Source organism: Dermacentor andersoni, chromosome 3, assembly GCF_023375885.2.
Source record: "Dermacentor andersoni chromosome 3, qqDerAnde1_hic_scaffold, whole genome shotgun sequence".
In the NCBI taxonomy this organism is placed as follows: domain Eukaryota; kingdom Metazoa; phylum Arthropoda; class Arachnida; order Ixodida; family Ixodidae; genus Dermacentor; species Dermacentor andersoni.
The window spans coordinates 228,744,617-228,763,710 of record NC_092816.1 but is presented as its reverse complement, the minus strand read 5'-3'; the positions used below and the strand labels follow the sequence as shown (position 1 = coordinate 228,763,710).

The 19,094-nt window shown below is 46.5% G+C and overlaps 1 protein-coding gene across 1 annotated transcript in view; it reads left to right on the top strand.

Annotated features, from left to right (window-relative positions):
- The window catches only part of mRpS23 (mitochondrial ribosomal protein S23), a 78,680-nt gene that overhangs the window by 47,075 nt on the left and 12,511 nt on the right, over positions 1 to 19,094 (top strand). The window contains exon 3 of the mRNA XM_050183692.3: positions 10,144 to 10,215. Coding sequence (XP_050039649.2) covers positions 10,144 to 10,215 — 72 coding nt within the window. The remainder of the gene's footprint in view (positions 1 to 10,143; positions 10,216 to 19,094) is intronic.

Here is a 19,094-nt window from a genome sequence, read left to right as displayed (position 1 = left end):
TGCACCCGCCATCTCCTGTCACAGTAATGGCACGTTCACACTGGGAAATCCGGCGTCTATAGTGAATGGAATTCTCCTGCGACCGAAATTCGCGTCGTGCACACTGCTTGGCCACCGCGCCGCAGGAATGCGATACAGAGCCATCTGCCGTGTAGGACGCTCACCTCCAAACAAGCGCGGGATATCCTGGATGTTTCCGCGACACGAAACTATAGGGTACAGGAATGGGGGAGTGGGTCCAGCGGATGGTTTGGTAAGCGCCGAGGGTGTTGCAAAAAATGCTGAAATTTCGGCAGCGCTGCTGTCGCCTTCTCCTGAAGCTTTGCCTGTTTTGGCAGCACCCATTGGCTGATGCGAGCTCACAAGCTGAGTAGCTGTCGTTTGCTCAACACACTACCGTTGTCGTTAGTATTGTTTCCGTCGCTCTTTCTCCATTTTATTGGATGCAGGTTGGCGGGGAAGAAAATCACTGTTTCTGCCACCAAGTATCAGAACTAGATGCAGCAGAGTGAAACGTCTGTCAAAGCTCCATGCAGCTGCGGTAGAGTCTCCAATGCAACTGCGTCCGTCCAGTGTGCGCAGTCGCTCATTCAGGTCAAGGCAACGGTGGCGCTACTAATTTTTTTAAATAATAAAATCCTCAGCGGTGAGCCTGCCAAGGATCCACTCTCCCTTTCTAGTGCACCCTATAAAAACTGCGCAGTTATCTCCGCTCAGGTAGAGTTCGCGTGTTTTTATTTTGGCCGCTTCATCACTGCTTGAAACGAAAATAATAAACCCTGAGCAAGAAGAGGCAGCATTGTTAGGCCTTCTGGCAAGAACTTATCTGGTGATGCGAGATGCGCAGAAGCATTCGCTGAAGAGACGACGCCACCGGCATTGGTGGGTTCGTCCTGCTTTGCAAGAGTGCGTGTAGCTTGGTCACGCCACCTTGTCAGGTCGCTTAATCCTTGTGCTTCGCGAGGTACTTGTCCAAAAGGACGAGGTGGTTACGTACCAATTCGAAGAGCATTTCCAATGTCAACGCGTTCGAAGGCTGTGATATGACGAACGCGTTGGGCTTGGCTGCCATCTTTCGAATTGCTGAGATGCGCTCTGATTGGTCCGCGGTGAGGGAATCTGGCGGCAGCTGCCGCAAATATTGGCCCGGGAGCAATCGGCGCGGAAGGGGCTATTCTGGCGGATCTCGCCACCGAACTGTGTTCCGCGCCGCTCCAGATGCCGAATGTCTGAGTGTGAACGCGCCATCAGAGCACCAATATGCCTAATAAGTGTACTGGCAGGCATTCAGAGCTTTTTTGGATGTGATTGTGGCGATTTGAGCCCCTAAGGACAGTGAGGAGCCCTTAAGGACAGCATGTATCAACGGGACTATAAAAGTGATCTTCACTGCGGAACTCGGACAGTAGGCATGGCAGCGATGCCATGATGCGGTTTTCAAAACCGTTAATACTGCTTGTACAGGTGAGCAAATGATATGTAAAATGTTATCATAGCAATAATGTTTGCTTAATTTTGCTGCCATGCCCATGGTCATTGTGTGAAGTGCTTACTAAAGTGTCGATTTTTCTGCGCTTCCTGTTGCTACTCGGTAGCGATATAGAAACCATTCTGGGGCAGATAGAAGGCAATTGGTCAAAGCAACTAAAAGTAATCGCGGATGACATAAAGGAAATTACGAGAGAAAAAACTGTCACAAACCAGAAACTAAGTGCAATCGATAAGAAACTCGAAAAAATTAGCGGGTTGGAAAAGCAGGTTTCCGATTGCGTAAAGAAAATAGCAGAACTAGAAAACAATATCAAGGATATGAACAGAAAAATTGAAGAACTGGAGAACAGAAGTCAGCGGTCAAATCTGATTGTATGGGGTTCAGGAACAACAAATTGAGTCATCTCAAAAGCTCCACGACCTGGTATCAAAGACAATCTTTCAAGATACTCTAGACATAAAGTCTGCGGGTATTGAACATATTCACCAACTTGGTCAAATTAAGGAAGGCGAATCTACAGACAAGCCAATTATCTTTAAGTTACTTGATTATCGCGACAAAGTTAAAATGCTCTGGTCTTGTTCCAGGATAAGGGGGACCAGTTACTCTATAAGCGAAGACTACTCGTTCTAAGTTCATGAAAATAGAAGAAAACTGTGGAACTTCACGAAATAAAATCGCGACAGAGGGGAAAGGGTAAGACTTATCTACAACAGAGTACAAATTAATGGTTGTCTTTTTGCCCGGGATGAGAGGAGTAACAGTATTGATGAAGTTAAAAAAACTAACGAGGTGGAGCTACCAACAGGGCAGCCCTCCCAACAATGGTGCTGTTAACGATTAGTAAGATCTTGATGAGGGATAGTTGTTTCACATTTAGAAGTTCTAGGCGTTAACCCTTCTGAATGTTAGCACCCGAAGCCTTGCGAATAAGGCGGACCAGTTTGAAGCTGTTTTGCTGGCTCTAAAACCTGATATTGTCACTGTAAGTGAAACATGGCTACACTCAATCATTTGTGGTCATGAAGTTGCGCCACCAAGTTACTTATTGTTCGCAAAGATAGAGATACTAGAGGCGGAGGCCTAGCAATTGTTTTATGGCAGGGAATTGCGTACACGGTCATGCCTGCGGTAAATGATGTCGAGGCAGTTTAATGTAAGCTTCACCAGGATAACGGTATCGTGTACGTTGGCGCCAATTATAGGCCCCCGAATGCGGAGGCAACACACTTAAATTCTCTTTTCTATTACATGAACTCGTGCATGCTTGGTGGCAGGATTATCATGGCCAGTGACTTTAACCTACCTGATGTTAACTGGTCTTCCTTGAGCCCAGGTTCCCTATCAAACAGTATGATAATTGACTTTTTATTTACTTTCAGTCTCACTCAGCTTATTGTTGAGCCTATGCGCATGCAAGGCGAGTCCCACTCAGTGTTAGACCTTGTATTTGTAAGCTATCATTTTTCCACCGACAGCGCAAGTATTGAAACAGTAGACGGCATATCGGACCACAGAATAGTTCTGTGCACTTTGCCTTTGTCAGCTCCAATACAACAGCCTGGTACAGTAACATAAGTACTTTCCTTAATTAAAGCTGATGATGCAGCAATAATGACTTACCTCTCACGTATTCCAACCTCTCAAATCTTTGTACAGATAATAATGCAAGCATAGATGAAGTGTGGGCACAGTTTAAAGATCACATCATGCATTGTATATCCAGCTTTGTCCTTACGCAAAGGCAGGTTACTAAAAAGCACAACCCATGGATTAACCGCGACATAATTCACTTAAAGCGCAAAATCAAACGTGTTAGAAAGAGCAAAAAGACACTAGGAAGTGCTAGCTCTGAGTTCGCATAATTGGTGCCGACCCTAAAAGGCAAACTACAAAACGCGAAGCAGCACTTTTTTGGTCGCACCCTAGAAAAATTTATCAAAAATTTGCCAGATAAATTCTGGCACTACATGAGTGTAAAATGTGCAACACCTCCTGCGTCTTCAGCTGCGGAGGACAAGATAAAGGCGAATAATTTCAATTCATACTTTCACTCTGTTTTTAGCACTGATAACAGCGCGAAGATTGCAGCAAGTTCTAGTTACATAGGTCGAGGTAGATCACTACTGTCTTTAAAGGGGCCCTGAAACAATTTTGACAATTTTGTACAAACCTGCTGAGTCGTTAGAGTAGCTCCTTCTGATCATTAATTGATGCATTTAGTGCTCCACGTAAAGTGTGTCATTTATTATAAGGTTTTAAAGATGCACATCGCTGCCAATCGCAGCACACTGCTCGGCGGAATTTTCAGCCGCCCCTGCCCATATGACGTAAATCACCCAATTGACGTCAGTAGGGCGAGCTATCCGATTGGCTGCCCAGGGTACGATGGATAATTTTTCCACCTTTATGGTGAACAAATGATGTTCGTAATAGTTGGAATGTTAGTTAAGTTGTTTCTATAAAAAGAAAGTAACAAAAAGAGAATGCGTAAAATAATTTCTCACTACACTTAAGCACTTCCGACACACAGCAAGCGTCGTCTGCTTGTGTTAGAACATGCTCCATTTTGACGAGAGCTCCGCGGTCAGAGTCAGTCTGTCTTTTCGCGAGCACTGTGATTAGATTTTATTATGTTGTGGACTGCAAACGTAGCGACTGGCAATATGTCAAGCTGCGACATTGTGTCCCTCTGCAAAGCAGCAGATGAGCGGACTGGCTGCAGTGCATCTGACTCACTATCCGATCGGCCCCAGAATTTGCGCATTTGCGGCCGTCCAGTTACACTGGAAGATAACTACCACAATAGCGTTTCATGAGTCTGGTACTAGGGTAAGCGCAAGGTGACAGGGCCTGGCCATTTGACCATGTCGTTTCATGGGATGAGCAGAAGCACAAATGTGAATGGTCTGCACAGTGCAGCCACCTGGTGGCACAGAGCTCAACCACACACAGTAGCAGCAACGAAATGTATTCTTCTTTGCTGCTCGTGTACATTTTTTGCAGGAGTGTAATCATTAACACATTGTTTTTGTAAATGTTTAAAATGTTTTACACTTGGTTAGAGCAATATTAGCTCTTTCTTTGGCTGGTTAAGCGCTGTGCCAACAAGTGTCTGGACCGTGCGGACTGATCAGCCCGCTCACGTACGTCTACGCTAAAGTTCCTTCATCAGCTTGAGTTTATGCCTCCAGTCATTTGCCGAAGTGACCAGCTTGCCTGTGGTTACCGGAATACCAGACACGTTCGGCGCTACGACAGAATGCTCGCAACGCACGCTGCTTCGATAGCTCTCACTTGGGGTCGACTGCCAAGCAGCTCGCGGAGAGTTTGAAGCTTCGCTCACTCCTAGAGAACTGGAAGTCGACGACACGACGTGTCATTATGACGCAGAGCCAGTGAAGGCGGAGCTTAGCCCGAATCACTTGGCGAATGAGTTGAGAAGAAAATGCATGACTATGGAGGAGGGTAACTTGTAATCATCTGTAGCTCTCTTAATATGAGACATTTCACACAAATTGTGGTGCAAATGGTTAACTTTAGGTATGCCATACGCATCTACAAGATTTGTCTGAACTGTTTCAGGGGCCCTTTAAGCATCACAGCACCTGGCATTGTTTTGCTGCTCTTACAGCTTGATGAAAAGATAAGTAGTGGTCCGAATAACATACCGAACAGCTTCCTGAAGCGCTATGCTGAACTGATTAGCAGATATATTCATCTCAAAAAATAAATCCATGATGGCCATCTTCCAACGGACTGGAAAATTGTGAATGTAGTACTGGTACATAAATCTGGTGACGCTTCATCCCCATCCAACTACAGGCCCCTCTCTCTGACATGCACTAGCTGTGTAATTCTTGAGCACATTATCTTAAAATCAATAACTAAGCACATGGGAGAAAACAATTGGATCTCCCCTTCTCAGCACAGTCTCAGAGATGGACTATCTACCATCACCCAACTCGTAGAGGCTTCACATGACTTTGGGCTAGCAATAAATGAACAATCACAAATAGACAATTTTTCTAGACTTTTCTAAGGCCTTCGACCATGTGTTTCACTCTAAACTTAGTGGTAAACTCCCAGAAAAACTTGGCAATGGTCCAATAATTGACTGGATAAGCGACTACCTTTTAAATCGCTACCAGTTCGTTCACTACAATGGACATAACTCCGACACTGTCAAGGTCCTTTCAAGTGTCCCACAGGGATCTGTTCTGGCCCCTCTCTTGTTTTTGTTATTTATAGATGATATTGTTGAAACAGTAAACATTAAAATTAGATTATTTGCAGATGATGGCATACTTTAAAGTGAGATTAAAGACATTAGCCACCAAATCGGCCTTAACAATTCCCTGCACAATGTAGCCCAGTGGTGCCGAGATTGGCAGATGGTAGTTAATTCTGAAAAAACAGTCACAATGAACGTAAGCAAGAAGAAAGTAAACTATTGTTTCCGTATACCTTTGACGGTGTCTTGCTTCATACAGTGACTCAGTACAAATATTTGGGGGTTTTGATTTCATCTGATCTCACCTGGGCTACGCATGTGTAACAGCTGATGGAGAAAGCAATGAACAAGTGGTTTTTCTTTAAACACTATATTACGCTGCCGCAGATACAAAGCGCTTATCGTACATCACTTTTGTTAGGCTGATGCTGGAATATGCGAATATAGTGTGGTTCCCCTACACAAAAAACAACATTTCTACGCTGGTTGCCGTACAATGCAAGGCAGCAAGGTTTATCTATAACAGCTACAAGCGAACTGATTCCCCTACTGAGCTACTGCACCGAGCAGAGTTGTCTATGCTTTGTGACAGAGCCAAAATACATCGTCTGAAATTCTTTTATCAATTGTTAAATGGCCACCTTAGCAACCAATGTTAAATGGCAACCAATGCCACAGCCTTCGCTACTGCGAAAGAAAAAGGGAAAACGCACCAGAAACGTGACCAAATGTTTAAAGAATATTTTTGCAACAACAACACATCCCGTTTTCATTTCAAACTCAGGGAATTTGGAAATGTCAACTTGGTAAGCACCCTGAGTATGTTTCTCCATAATCTTGGCGATATCAGAAAACTCCTCCATAAATATAATCCAAAGATGCTGTGTGTTTAGGAAACACGTTTAAAACCCACACTAACAAACTTGCTCAGACAGTATGCTATCTTCCAGAACAATCATGATGATGCTGTGGCCTCATCCGGAAATGTAGTAATAGCTGTAGATAAGTGTTGCTTGCCAAAATCTTATTCTCCAGGCTTTCCTTGAGGTGGTGTCTGTGTGAGTGATTCTCTTTCACAAATTAATAACAATCTGTTGCATTTACATACGGCCTTCTTACCATCTTAGCAAAATAATTCTACAAGCTGATTGATGAGCTCCCAGAACCACATATTATCGCTGGTGGTTTTAATACTGCCAGCACTTTGTGGGGTGACCCCTGGTGTGATGCCAGGTGTCAGCATATAGAAAACTTTCTGGTAACCTCTGGTGCGTGCCTCTTTTATAAAAGAAGAGCCCGCCTATTACAATATCCACCATAATTCATTTTCTTCCATAGATTTGCTATCATGATCTGTGTTGGGTCTGTCATATTAACCATGTTGCTAATAACACTATGACAAAATTGCATTGTTTGAAGCGATGTCTTCATAATTCCTCTAAAGAACTTAAACTTTTAGCATACAACTCTCTTCTTTTACCTCTTCTTGAATATGGCAGTATAATATTGGATCTATTTACTTCTGTTGATATCAATAAAGTAGAAAGGGTGCAAAAGAAAGCAGTCAGCTTCATTTTCAATCAGTATGGCATTATTTCCATTACTGAACTAAGGGATAGAGCAGGCTTGAAGGCGTTATCAGACAGAAATAAGAGCGCACTTGTGTTTCTTGTTTAAATTTGTTAAAGGCAAATTAAAAAGCAACACTCATGAATATGTCACACAGTCTCTTCGTTATGCTACAAGACACAGAAATAATTTTAGTTTGCTTCCTTTTCAAACAAAAAACAATGTTCTTAAGTACTCCTTTTTTCCTTGCTCAGTAGTCGAGTGGAATGACCTTGATAGTAAGTTACTTGAAGTGGATGACATGGATCAATTTCAGGCGTTCATTGAACCGTATATGTGAAATTTGTTTTGTGGCATTTCTTGTTTTTAATGCTTTGTACTTCCATACTTGTGTTTACTAATCATATGTATAGTATGCTTTTAAGTTTTGTTTTCTTTATTTGTTTACTGTTTTACTATTTTGATGTGTACTAATGTCAGTCCCATCCTGCCATGGCCCCTATCTGGGGCTAGCACTATTGAAATAAAATAAACAAATTTAGCAATTGGCACTGCGACCCTTCTTCCTTATGTAGAATGGAATGTTGTAAAGAATCCATTTGTGAGTGACCACTTCCTGTAATGCTGGCCTTGATACAGGAACATGACAGTCGAAGCTCTGGCACAAGGTCACGAGCTCAGGCATGGTCCGCAGGTCCTTAGCCAGCAGCATGTGAAAGGCATTGTCTATGCCTTTCATGATGTGCCTGATCCTGTCTTGCACAATCATGGTCTTTGATATAGCTCATAGAGTTCTCACCCTGCTGCTGCACACACCCACGTAGATGCTGTTCAGCGCAAAGCTTGTGCACTGAGGGGCGCCCAAACACGTCTGCGAAGCTTGTTTTGAAAGCAGTCCAAGGGGCGAAGTCAGACTCGTGGTTCCAGCGGTTTGCGACATCTGTTAGGTAGAACAGGACGTCGCATAGTTTTGTAGCGTCGTCCCACTTGTGCACACTCACCCTTTCAGATAACGCCAGCCAGTCTTCTATGTCATGGTCATTGGTGCTGCTGAAGAAAGTGGGAGTGCACTAGCACAGCACGCGGGACACGATGGCCGACGGAGATTGGGCGGCACCTTGCTGGGTGGAGTTATCAGGCATTGTCGGAACGGTGGTGGGTAATGTCTGGCTTCGGAGCTTTAGGTTTGAAGGGGTATCATGCACCTCCACTACGTTGATAGGGGGATATATTGATGGCAAGGGGCAGGTGAAAAACCAGCACAGTGACTAGAGAACAATGGTCTCTGCGCCAACAGCTTGCGATCTGTGCTTGTGCCCTATATCGATGATAGTGGGCCACTACTGCTTGCTTCCTGTTCTTCTTCATTAGACTTTTTTTATCGCAATAAAGGGCTCTTGGTTGCTGGCAGGGACCGCATTTTTCTCACTCTAAAGCTGCTTTTGGCACCAGTACCCATCACCTTTCAGTATGCCACACCAGTCTGACGTGAGATTGGGCCCATAATCCAGCATATCGCTGGGTGCTTGATGTTACAATATGGATAATACTTTACATTTCATGCCAAGTTTACTGTGTACAGAATCTGAATGCTGGGCCTGCAGTAAATCGTGAGTGGCCAACATCATCATCAGCAATGCTATTGATGACATTCAAAATCATTCATAAATTCACATTCTTCCCTAAACACACACCCTGTAAACTTGTGGAGCAATGGTATGTATGTTTTCATGGTTTGTGTTGAGTTGTGCAATTATATCCTACATTGTAATATTTCATGGCATAAATGTTTGTTTGTAAACTGTGATCCCGGTGAAATGCACATATGAGTGAACGGCCAACATGGTGATCAGCAAGCTATTGACGATGTGTGAAACCATGTAGGGATTCACATGTTTCGCAACACGCACACCCCGTAAACTTATGGACCAACACACACACCCTGGAAATTTATGGAGCAGTGGTATATTATCATGCTTTGCATTGGGTCGTGCAATCATATCCTCCACTGTACTATCTCCTAGAATGAAGGTGGGTTGGTAAACTGTTGTCCTACAGAAATGCACATATTGCTCGCACTCAGAACACAAGCTTTCCCACATGAGGTTCAAACTAGGATTGCTTGCAGGAAATCTAGTGCTGCAATTATCCAGCCAGCATTGGAATAATGAGTCTACAGCTTCTGGCATGACTTTAAGAAACATATTGCAGCTATTTTTAATGTTCTTTGGGGTTCTGTTGTCTTTCATGCTAGCTGTACAAACATTTATTCAGAGCAGTTCTTTCTGTCTTTCATAACTAACTTCATAATCCATCGCATAACTTCCAATGCATAAATAAGTCGTGACACTTCTGAGTATGTGTAAAGCAATATGTCTATGACATATTCCTGGCTTTTGAAATTGTTTCCATTGCATGCGGGCAGCAAAAGCATTGCCTTTAAGATCTGCCTGTCTTTCCAGAGGGTGCCACCACTGGGTTGTGGATTTGGACACGACCTATTGCTAAGTCTAGGTAACATTGGAACAGTAATGCTCACTATTTATGATATCTTAAGCAATTTCTTTTATCTTTAATGATCCAGATAATGTAGTGCAGGAATAGCAGTCTAATGTGTGCAGGAAAACAGAATTGTGATGACAAGTTGGGTTAGAATAAAGGTATTTCACAGCGGGAAGGGCAAAGTTTAGGCCAATCCTTAACTGCCCATAACTGACATACTGGATACAAAGCCTGTGGTAGGTACATAGACTAGTGCCCATTTGGTATTCATAGTATGATGCATGCACTTTCAATGTCTGTGGGAGCCTTGTCTCACTGCTCTGGTGACTGGTAACTCTGCATGCAGGCAGTTCTACCGGCAGCATGCCAAGACTACTGTGGACCTGCAGGACACAAGAAACCTGTCACCCTGCCAATGGTGAGCTGCTATCTTCATGTTTACTCGCAGATGCAGGTACACTCGCAATTTCTGTTTCCAAGGGGTCCTCATTGCACAAAGAATCGAAACTGTTGCTCACATTTGACCTGCATATCAAGAGGTCACTACCACTGCAAAGAAATAGGCCAAGTCACAGAGGCAGTGCACAGGCCATGGCAATAGCAAAGTACCTTGCACAAAGATTCATTGGACTGGAATGGATGCTGTGACAGCAATGGCCGTGGACGCGACATGGCACATGCTGTGTATGTGTAGTCTTTGTGCTGTTCATGACAAGTTTGTGCAGTAAGCCATACAGTGGTTGTGGTAAAACTCAAGTGTCTCAAGACAACAATATCCCTGTGGGATGAAATTGAATACAGGTGGCACAAAGAACATTCCACCTTTGTCCCACTTTCAACACAATGGTACCTTCTCTGATTTGAATAGGAATGTGCGAATACTAACTTTTTAGGCCAAATTGAATAGTGTCAAAGGTGAATCGAATTGAATAGGGTCATTCCACGCCAAACTTCCCAAACTTTGCACTCGATCCTCTCCCATTCTATTCTGAAAAATTGCGGATGATCATTTTAGTGCACTATTTGCCCTTTAAAGTATTTCTGGAAGAAAAAATATTTTGTCTCTTAAAGTGATTTGAATATTGGCTTATAGTGGGCGAAACCTAGGTTGTCAAAGAATACGTTCAAAAATACAATACTGCACAGAATGCCTTAAATATCTGTTATTTGCTGGAAAAGGAATGGAGCTTTCTTGTTCTGTCCCATTGGCGGCCACTACTATGTCTCACGAAGTGCTTTGTGGTGAAGCAATGCAGCAGGTCTGCGCCAATTTCGATTATTTTTTAAATGTTCTACAAAGTTTGCAGACACAGTAAGATTATGTCACATGGCTAAATAGTTGGCAGTAAGCATGTCAAAAAAGTGTTGAAGTCGATGACCATACAACTGTTAACAATTCCGTTCTTTGTGTGAATCCTGCGGCATTGAGGATCAGTTTGAAGTTCTGGTGCGCCATGCACACGCAAACTGTGGGGGTGCCACTTCCTTCGGCCAAAATGCAGTGTGGTGAACGCAAATCTGCAAATGAAGAGAATCTGCATTTGAGATTGCAACTTTTTTTTCCATTCCTCATAAAGCTCTCGCAGATTTAGCAAAAGCAGTCACTTTTGTTTACTGCAGATGATGTCTTCCTGGTAGAGAGTGTGAAACCGAATCGTCTTCATAAAATTTCTTCACTGAAAGTTTGACTTCTTTGCCAATGGGGTGTCCTGTTTTTTTACGGTGGGCCAAGAATGCCGTCCTTTGCTGTGACACGAATCGCTTCGCGTGCCTTTCGCTTCGATGTACCGAAGTAATTCATAAATTTTACATGGGACCATGAAATGGGGGCTCGTGTCAAAATCTGTATTTTTCTTTGTCGTTATTTTTCATTCTCATATTGTTCTTTCAACTGTTTCATTAGAGTTATGTAGTCACCAAAAGAAAACTCACCGCTGTTATGCTCAGCAGACTTTGACAGCTGTTAAAGGCCCAGGCATGAATAGACTGCCCTTTTGGTGGTTCTGTGGAGCCATTTGACCTTCGTCTTTGCATAGGTCTGTCGAGCCTTTCTTCCACACTTTCTTTTTAAAGGACTCACCCCTGTGGCAGCTTCCGGCTCACTTGAATCAGAGATGGAACCTTCAGAGCTTGTAGCGTTCGGTATAGCACACGCACACATGCATAACACACGCATTTGCACATCATGCAAAAGCTCTCCCCAGGAATGAGTCCCAGCATAGGTTGGAGGTCAGCCAAAGTTGCGGTAATAATGCATGTGCCAGGCACATTTTTTTACATGCACGAGGAACGGGTTAGAGCACAAATTCGACATCATATGAGTAGTGTACCGTTTCACAAACGCGGTATAGTGATAGGAGTACACGGTAGAGATGCCTTGCGTACGTTTGCACCGCATTCTCAAGAGGCGACAATCTATTTCTCTGAGATCTTGCACATTAAATATCTGCTGTTGCTTTGATTGTGTTGTCTTGTGGCAATCCGTAGGGCCAAGTGAACACGCAGGTGTTCACTTGGATCATTCACTTTCCTGAAATCTAGGAAATGGAACATAAACGTGCTGTAGGAATCGCACCGCTGGCACGAGTTGTTGGGGTCTCGGTGCTGACGCCCGTTATTGCCAATGGGTCGCAAGCCCCAAGGGTAGCGTTGGCCTGGCGGCCTGGGGCACTGGAAGCATCCGAAGGTCTCGGCAAAGCATGAGAAGACTGGTAACAGAACAACTTGTTTATTCTAACAACGCAAAAGAGCGGCCGGTCAGGTCGACCGGAGTGGAGAGACGGGAGAGCACGTAACTCAACAGTACAAATCGGAGCCTCTCTCCTGGCGTCCGGGGGCAGCTGCTCTTATACTCTCGGCGTCGCGGGCCAGAAGGAAGGTCACGGGATGAGCCCACGACACGGCGGAGCATGAGCCCACGACGGCGCGCACGGTCGAGCCGAGAGACCTGCTGAACCGAGTGTAGTGACGCATCGCCAACCCGCCGACGGACAAACCTGCTGGCTCCTCACGTGGGGAGCTCCGCTCCCCGGCTGCCGCGCTTTGACAAGCGTGGGCACACACACACACACACGCACGCACGAAGACACGTGGCACTGAAACACGCTTGGACACGCTTGGCGGGTAGGCGTTTCGGCGGCGTCGAACGGGCCAAAATGTCCGCCGCTTTGAACAAAGCCCCGGCGTCCGTTGCATCCGCGCCGGCATTACCGCGCGTTGTAGGCGAAACGTAACAGACCGCCCCGCCGGGGGAAGGAGATCCCGATGGTCAGGGGACTGCATTCGCTGTCCGGAGGGATGTCGCTCGATGATGCTCATAACCGAAGTCGGGCGTCCGTTGGCGTTTCTTGAGCGCAGCGCACAGAGAAGGCCTCGTTCTCACGTTCAGGTTCACACAGGACACTGCAAAGTGACTTCGGGAGAGTTGACATTTTTGTTCTCGTTTCCGGCAAGCGTTAGAACCACGCCTGAAAGTCAACCGCTCAGTCAGCAAGCACGGCACAACCCTCACTAAGCCCTGCCAGGCTCTTTCCCCTTTTATACTGCTGCCTAGTTCCTTACAGTAGTTTAGCAGCACTCAGAACGCGTCCACAAATCGGAAAATTGCACTAGAAAGCACATCATCACTTTGAAACACTACACAAAAGCAATAAGTAAAAAAATCCTGCCTCAGGAAGAAAAACATCCGTAACAAGCAATTTTGAGGCTGATTCCCACGTTAGGGGCTTCGACTTAAGCCATCGGCGTTACCGTTGAGACTCCCCTTTTTGTAACGCACCTCAAAGGAATATTGTTGCAAAGCGAGGCTCCAGCGCAGGAGGCGGCCATTTTTGGGAGAGATGGTCTGCAGCCATTGGAGAGGGCAGTGATCCGTTTCAATGATAAACCTCGAGCCAGCTAGGTAACATGACAATTTCTGAACGGCCCACACGATACACGCACACTCTTTCTCGGTGGCGCTATACGCCTGCTCACGACTCGTCAGCTTACGACTAGCATACAGGACGGGGTGTTCTACTTCTCCACTTTCCCGTTGGCACAGTACAACGCCCATGCCTCGCTCACTAGCATCACACTGAACAACGAACCCTTTTGTGTAGTCGGGCGATCATAGCACAGGCTGGCTTGTTAGGGCGCTCTTTAGGGCGCTAAAAGCTCTTTCCTTTGTCTCATCCCAGACGACTGTTTGCGGCTCTGTCTTTCTTAGAGCATCCGTCAAGGGAGCCGCGATATCAGAGTACCTGGGGATGTACCTCTGATAGTAGCCGGCGACACCTAAGAACGACCGAATATCGGTCTTCGTGCGCGGTTGCGGGAAGTCTCGCACAGCGGCCACCTTTATTTCAGAGGGGCGGCGACGACCCCGACCAATCACGTGTCCGAGGTAGACAACCTCGGCCTGTGCTAACTGGCACTTGGGAGCCTTGACTGTCAAGCCCGCATCGCGCAGGCGGGTTAGCACAGCCCGCAAGTGCGCCATATGCTCAGGCCAGGATGCGGAGAATATCGCTACGTCGTCTAGATACGGTAAAGCGAATTCTTGCTGTCCCCGCAACACTTTATCCATGAGGCTTGAAAAGCAGTATGGCGCGTTCTTCAAACCAAAACTCAAAACTTTAGGACGGAATGTCCCCATTGGTGAAATGAACGCCGCATACCTACTAGCCTCTTCTGTAAGTGGAACCTGCCAATAACCCCTGACAAGATCTAGGGTGGAAATAAACTGAGCGCTACTCACTCTCTCCAGGCGCTCCTCGATGTTAGGGATCGGATAAATTTGATCCTTAGTGATGGAATTAAGCCTGCGGTAGTCGACGCAAGGACGAGGTTCCTTGCCCGGTACCTCAACTAAAATCAAAGGGGAGGTATAATCACTCTCACCCGCTTCAATAACACCGAGCTGTAGCATTTTCGTTACCTCAGCCTCCATAATATCGCTCTGGCGGGGTGACACCCGGTACGCCTTGGATCGTACTGGCTCTGGGGAGGTAAGTTCTATGTCATGAGTAAGGACAGAAGTCCTACCAGGCCTCTCAGAGAACAGACCTTGAAACTCTTGTAAGACCTGGTGTAGTTCGGTTTTCTGCTCAGGCGACAGCGAGGCTTTACTTATTAAGTCACTAATGACTTGATCGGTGTCTTTCCTGTTCGTCACTGAGCCTAGTCCCGGAAGCTCGACCGGAAGCTCTTCTAGCTTTCCCGCATCGGGAATTTCCTCTCCAGTATCTGGTGCCTTTAACGCTACAGGCTCAATTTTATCCCGTTCGGGCGTGCTCTGAATACCAGCTTGCTGCACCTCTGACCCTTTCTCATCGTTCAACAACGTCGGCCCCGCAACTACCGCCTTTGCAGCGAGCTCCCGAACCTTCGATCTGGTTAAGGCCTGAACGCTAGCCTCACCAAACAAAAGCCCCTTCTCGCGCAGGAGGTGATCGGACCTGTTCGAAAATAAGTACGGGTACTGGGGGGGCAGCATAGATGACACTGCGGCCTCCGTCTCAAGTGCTCTGAAAGGTCCTTCAATAAGCACTTTTGCTACCGGCAGACACACGCTATGAGCTTCCACTGCTTGCTTGATCCATGCGCACTCGCCCGTGAACATATCGGGTTCTACGTAAGAGGGGTGAACTACATCCATTGTAGCTGCGGAATCGCGAAGCACTCGGCACTCTTTCCCGTTCACGAGGAGGTCTCGCATGTAAGGCTCGAGAAGCTTCATGTTCTCGTCAGTGCTGCATAAAGACAAAAACACGACTTTTGTTTTTGTTTCTGGACACTGCGCCGAAAAGTGACCCTGCTTCTGGCACGTATAACAAACGCGCGCTTGCCTCGTCTCGAACCGCTTTCTGCGTTCGGCTTCGGTTGCCGCCGTCTCCGTACGTTCGGTCGGACTGCTTTCACTCGCATCCGCACTACGTGTATCCCCCTTTGCTCTCATGGGTGTGAACTTCGGCCTCTCAAACTTGGAGCCAAATTCACCCTTTTGACCGTCCTTAGCTCCGCGAGCCCGACGCGTCACAAACTCCTCGGCTAGCTCAGCGGCTCGAGCCACCGTACTAACGTCTGGCCTATCCAAGACCCAGTACCGCACGTTCTCAGGTAACCGACTATAAAACTGTTCTAGCCCGAAACACTGCAGAACTTTCTCGTGGTCACCAAACGCTTTCTCTTCTTTGAGCCACTCCTGCATGTTTGACATAAGCCTGTACGCAAACTCTGTATATGACTCACTTTTGCCTTTCTCATTTTCCCGAAACTTCCGACGGAACGCCTCCGCTGACAGCCGGTACTTTTTTAGCAGACTCGATTTCACTTTGTCGAAATCCTCTGCCTCCTCTCTCTCCAAGCGAGCAACTACGTCGGCCGCCTCGCCGGGTAGCAAAGTGAGCAAGCGCTGTGGCCACGTTTCCCGAGAGAACCCCTGCTTCTCGCACGTTCGCTCAAAGTTAACCAGGAACAAACCAATGTCCTCTCCAAGCTTAAACGGCCGCATCAGGTCAGTCATTTTGAACAATACTCGTTCTCCTGCACCGTGTGCCTGACTTCCATTACGAGCGCGTTCCATCTCTAACTCGAGACGCTTCATTTCCAAAGCGTGTTGACGGTCGCGCTCTTCTTTTTCTTTCTCTTTTTGTTCTTTAAGTTCGCGCTCCTGTCTTTTTGCCCGCTCCTCAATGGTCTCAAGGCAATCCGACAGCTCGTCATCCTCAGCTTCTAACTCAAGAATAGCCCTTAGCAGTTCTGGTTTTCTGAGTTTGTCTGAGACATCCAGACCCAACTCTCTTGCAAGCTCCAGCAATATCGGTTTGCGCAACGACTTCAAATCCATGGCTGCTCTGAATGCTGCTTTCTCTACTGCCTACTATTGTCTTGCCGCAAACTAACCCGGCAGCAACGACAACCACAATTACCAGCTCTGTTTCTGACACTAACAAAAGCCTGGCAAAACTCAGAAGAAGAAAGTCCCGCACTCACCAAACCTCGCAGCCAAGAATTCAGCGCAGTCGTTCCGCTGCAGGCAACCAGTCATCACACAGGGCTCGTTGCACTGCTCCCGGATGGTCGTTGTGCTGCTCAGCATACAGTCAACCGCATCTCTTCGCTGCTGGCCTCCGTTGTCGCGATCTCACCGCTGGCAACCAGTTGTAGGAATCGCACCGCTGGCACGAGTTGTTGGGGTCTCGGTGCTGACGCCCGTTATTGCCAATGGGTCGCAAGCCCCAAGGGTAGCGTTGGCCTGGCGGCCTGGGGCACTGGAAGCATCCGAAGGTCTCGGCAAAGCATGAGAAGACTGGTAACAGAACAACTTGTTTATTCTAACAACGCAAAAGAGCGGCCGGTCAGGTCGACCGGAGTGGAGAGACGGGAGAGCACGTAACTCAACAGTACAAATCGGAGCCTCTCTCCTGGCGTCCGGGGGCAGCTGCTCTTATACTCTCGGCGTCGCGGGCCAGAAGGAAGGTCACGGGATGAGCCCACGACACGGCGGAGCATGAGCCCACGACGGCGCGCACGGTCGAGCCGAGAGACCTGCTGAACCGAGTGTAGTGACGCATCGCCAACCCGCCGACGGACAAACCTGCTGGCTCCTCACGTGGGGAGCTCCGCTCCCCGGCTGCCGCGCTTTGACAAGCGTGGGCACACACACACACACACGCACGCACGAAGACACGTGGCACTGAAACACGCTTGGACACGCTTGGCGGGTAGGCGTTTCGGCGGCGTCGAACGGGCCAAAATGTCCGCCGCTTTGAACAAAGCCCCGGCGTCCGTTGCATCCGCGCCGGCATTACCGCGCGTTGTAGGCGAAACGTAACAGTGCATAGAAACATCCTGCTGCTGTGTTCTTAAATAAGTATGTAGTACTGTGCCATCAAAGTTACTCTTACTCCAGAATTAGTGCTTGCGCAGTTGGTTTGGCACACAAATTTTTATAAGAAAGTGTAATGAACAGAAAAAGAAAATCATTAATCACTTCTTTCAATCCTATCATCACGTGTAGATCGGAAACATGAGGTCAAGCACAATCTTCATTTTGCTTGACAGTTCTAAATCGTCAAAAAACAAAAACAAACAAGCGAGTCCTGTGAAGACGAGGGCCTGAGACATAACTTACTAGTTGATTCGCAAACCAAAAAATAAAAACGCTTTAAAATGATTGATGCCTACCTTCAGAGGCAGAAGCTTCATTTGCAGAAGCACTGGCACGGCAACTTTCTCGTCTTTCTTCCATCATGTCAGCCGCTGTCAGAGAAGCAATACTATCATCTTCTTGCCTCCGTTCCAAGCTAGAACCTTCTTCAAAGGTATGCAGTCAAAGAGTAAACCCCACGCTGCATGCGATGGATGCCTTCAGCTTGGTAATCGTAAGGTGTCATCGTACTTTTAGATAGTTATCGCTCTCACTTTCCATTGTACAGGCTGTCTGTGTAAAATATGACATGATAGCAGTAGACTCACCATTCACGATGCTTATCTTACCTGCTGCCAAGGGATGTGGCTGAAAGACGAACCGCAGGTGCCGCATGCTCACTCCACGACGCAGTCACCGGAGTAAAGTTCGCCTCTGCTGAAGAGCGGGGCATAAGAATCCGAAGCACCAGTTGGCTCCGAGGCACGAATGCGCGAGTAATGTTTAAGCGAGCTGCCTATAAAGAACTATAAGTGTATGCCCAGTGTCTGCTTTGTACTTTTATTATATAACAATATATTTCTAAAAGAACCATCTCCCGTTTTCTCTGACACTTTGTCTGTGGCACTGTGGAAAGCCAAAGAATGCATGTCGAAACGTGAAAACACACAGCAGCATACGATTTTGCCACTCGCGTGGTTGCCACACATTTCTGTTCCCCAAGGAAGTGTGGCAGTGCAGTGAAGCAGACTTACAGGCCGGTGCCCAAGGACGCGGCAAACGCTCAACATAAAATGTTTGTTCTCGCTTAATACAAAAATCATTTTGATTAAACCTTCACAAATCAATCTCTTTTGTTTACTATTCCAAATGACCAGAAGTATGCATTTTTACTTGAACCACATTGCCAATCTACATGTGCCTGACCATGGTGCATTTCACACATTTTCCAATGTTTGCACCCCTTCCACTTATAACTACTCGATCATCGACTTCAATACTTTTTTGACACGCTTACTGCCAACTATCCAGCCATGTGTCATAGTCATATTGTATCTGCAAACTTTGTAGAATTAAAAAAAATAATCAGAATGGGTGCAGAATTGCTGCATTGCTTCACAACAAATCACTTCGTGAGACATAGTAATGGCTGCCAATGGGAGAGA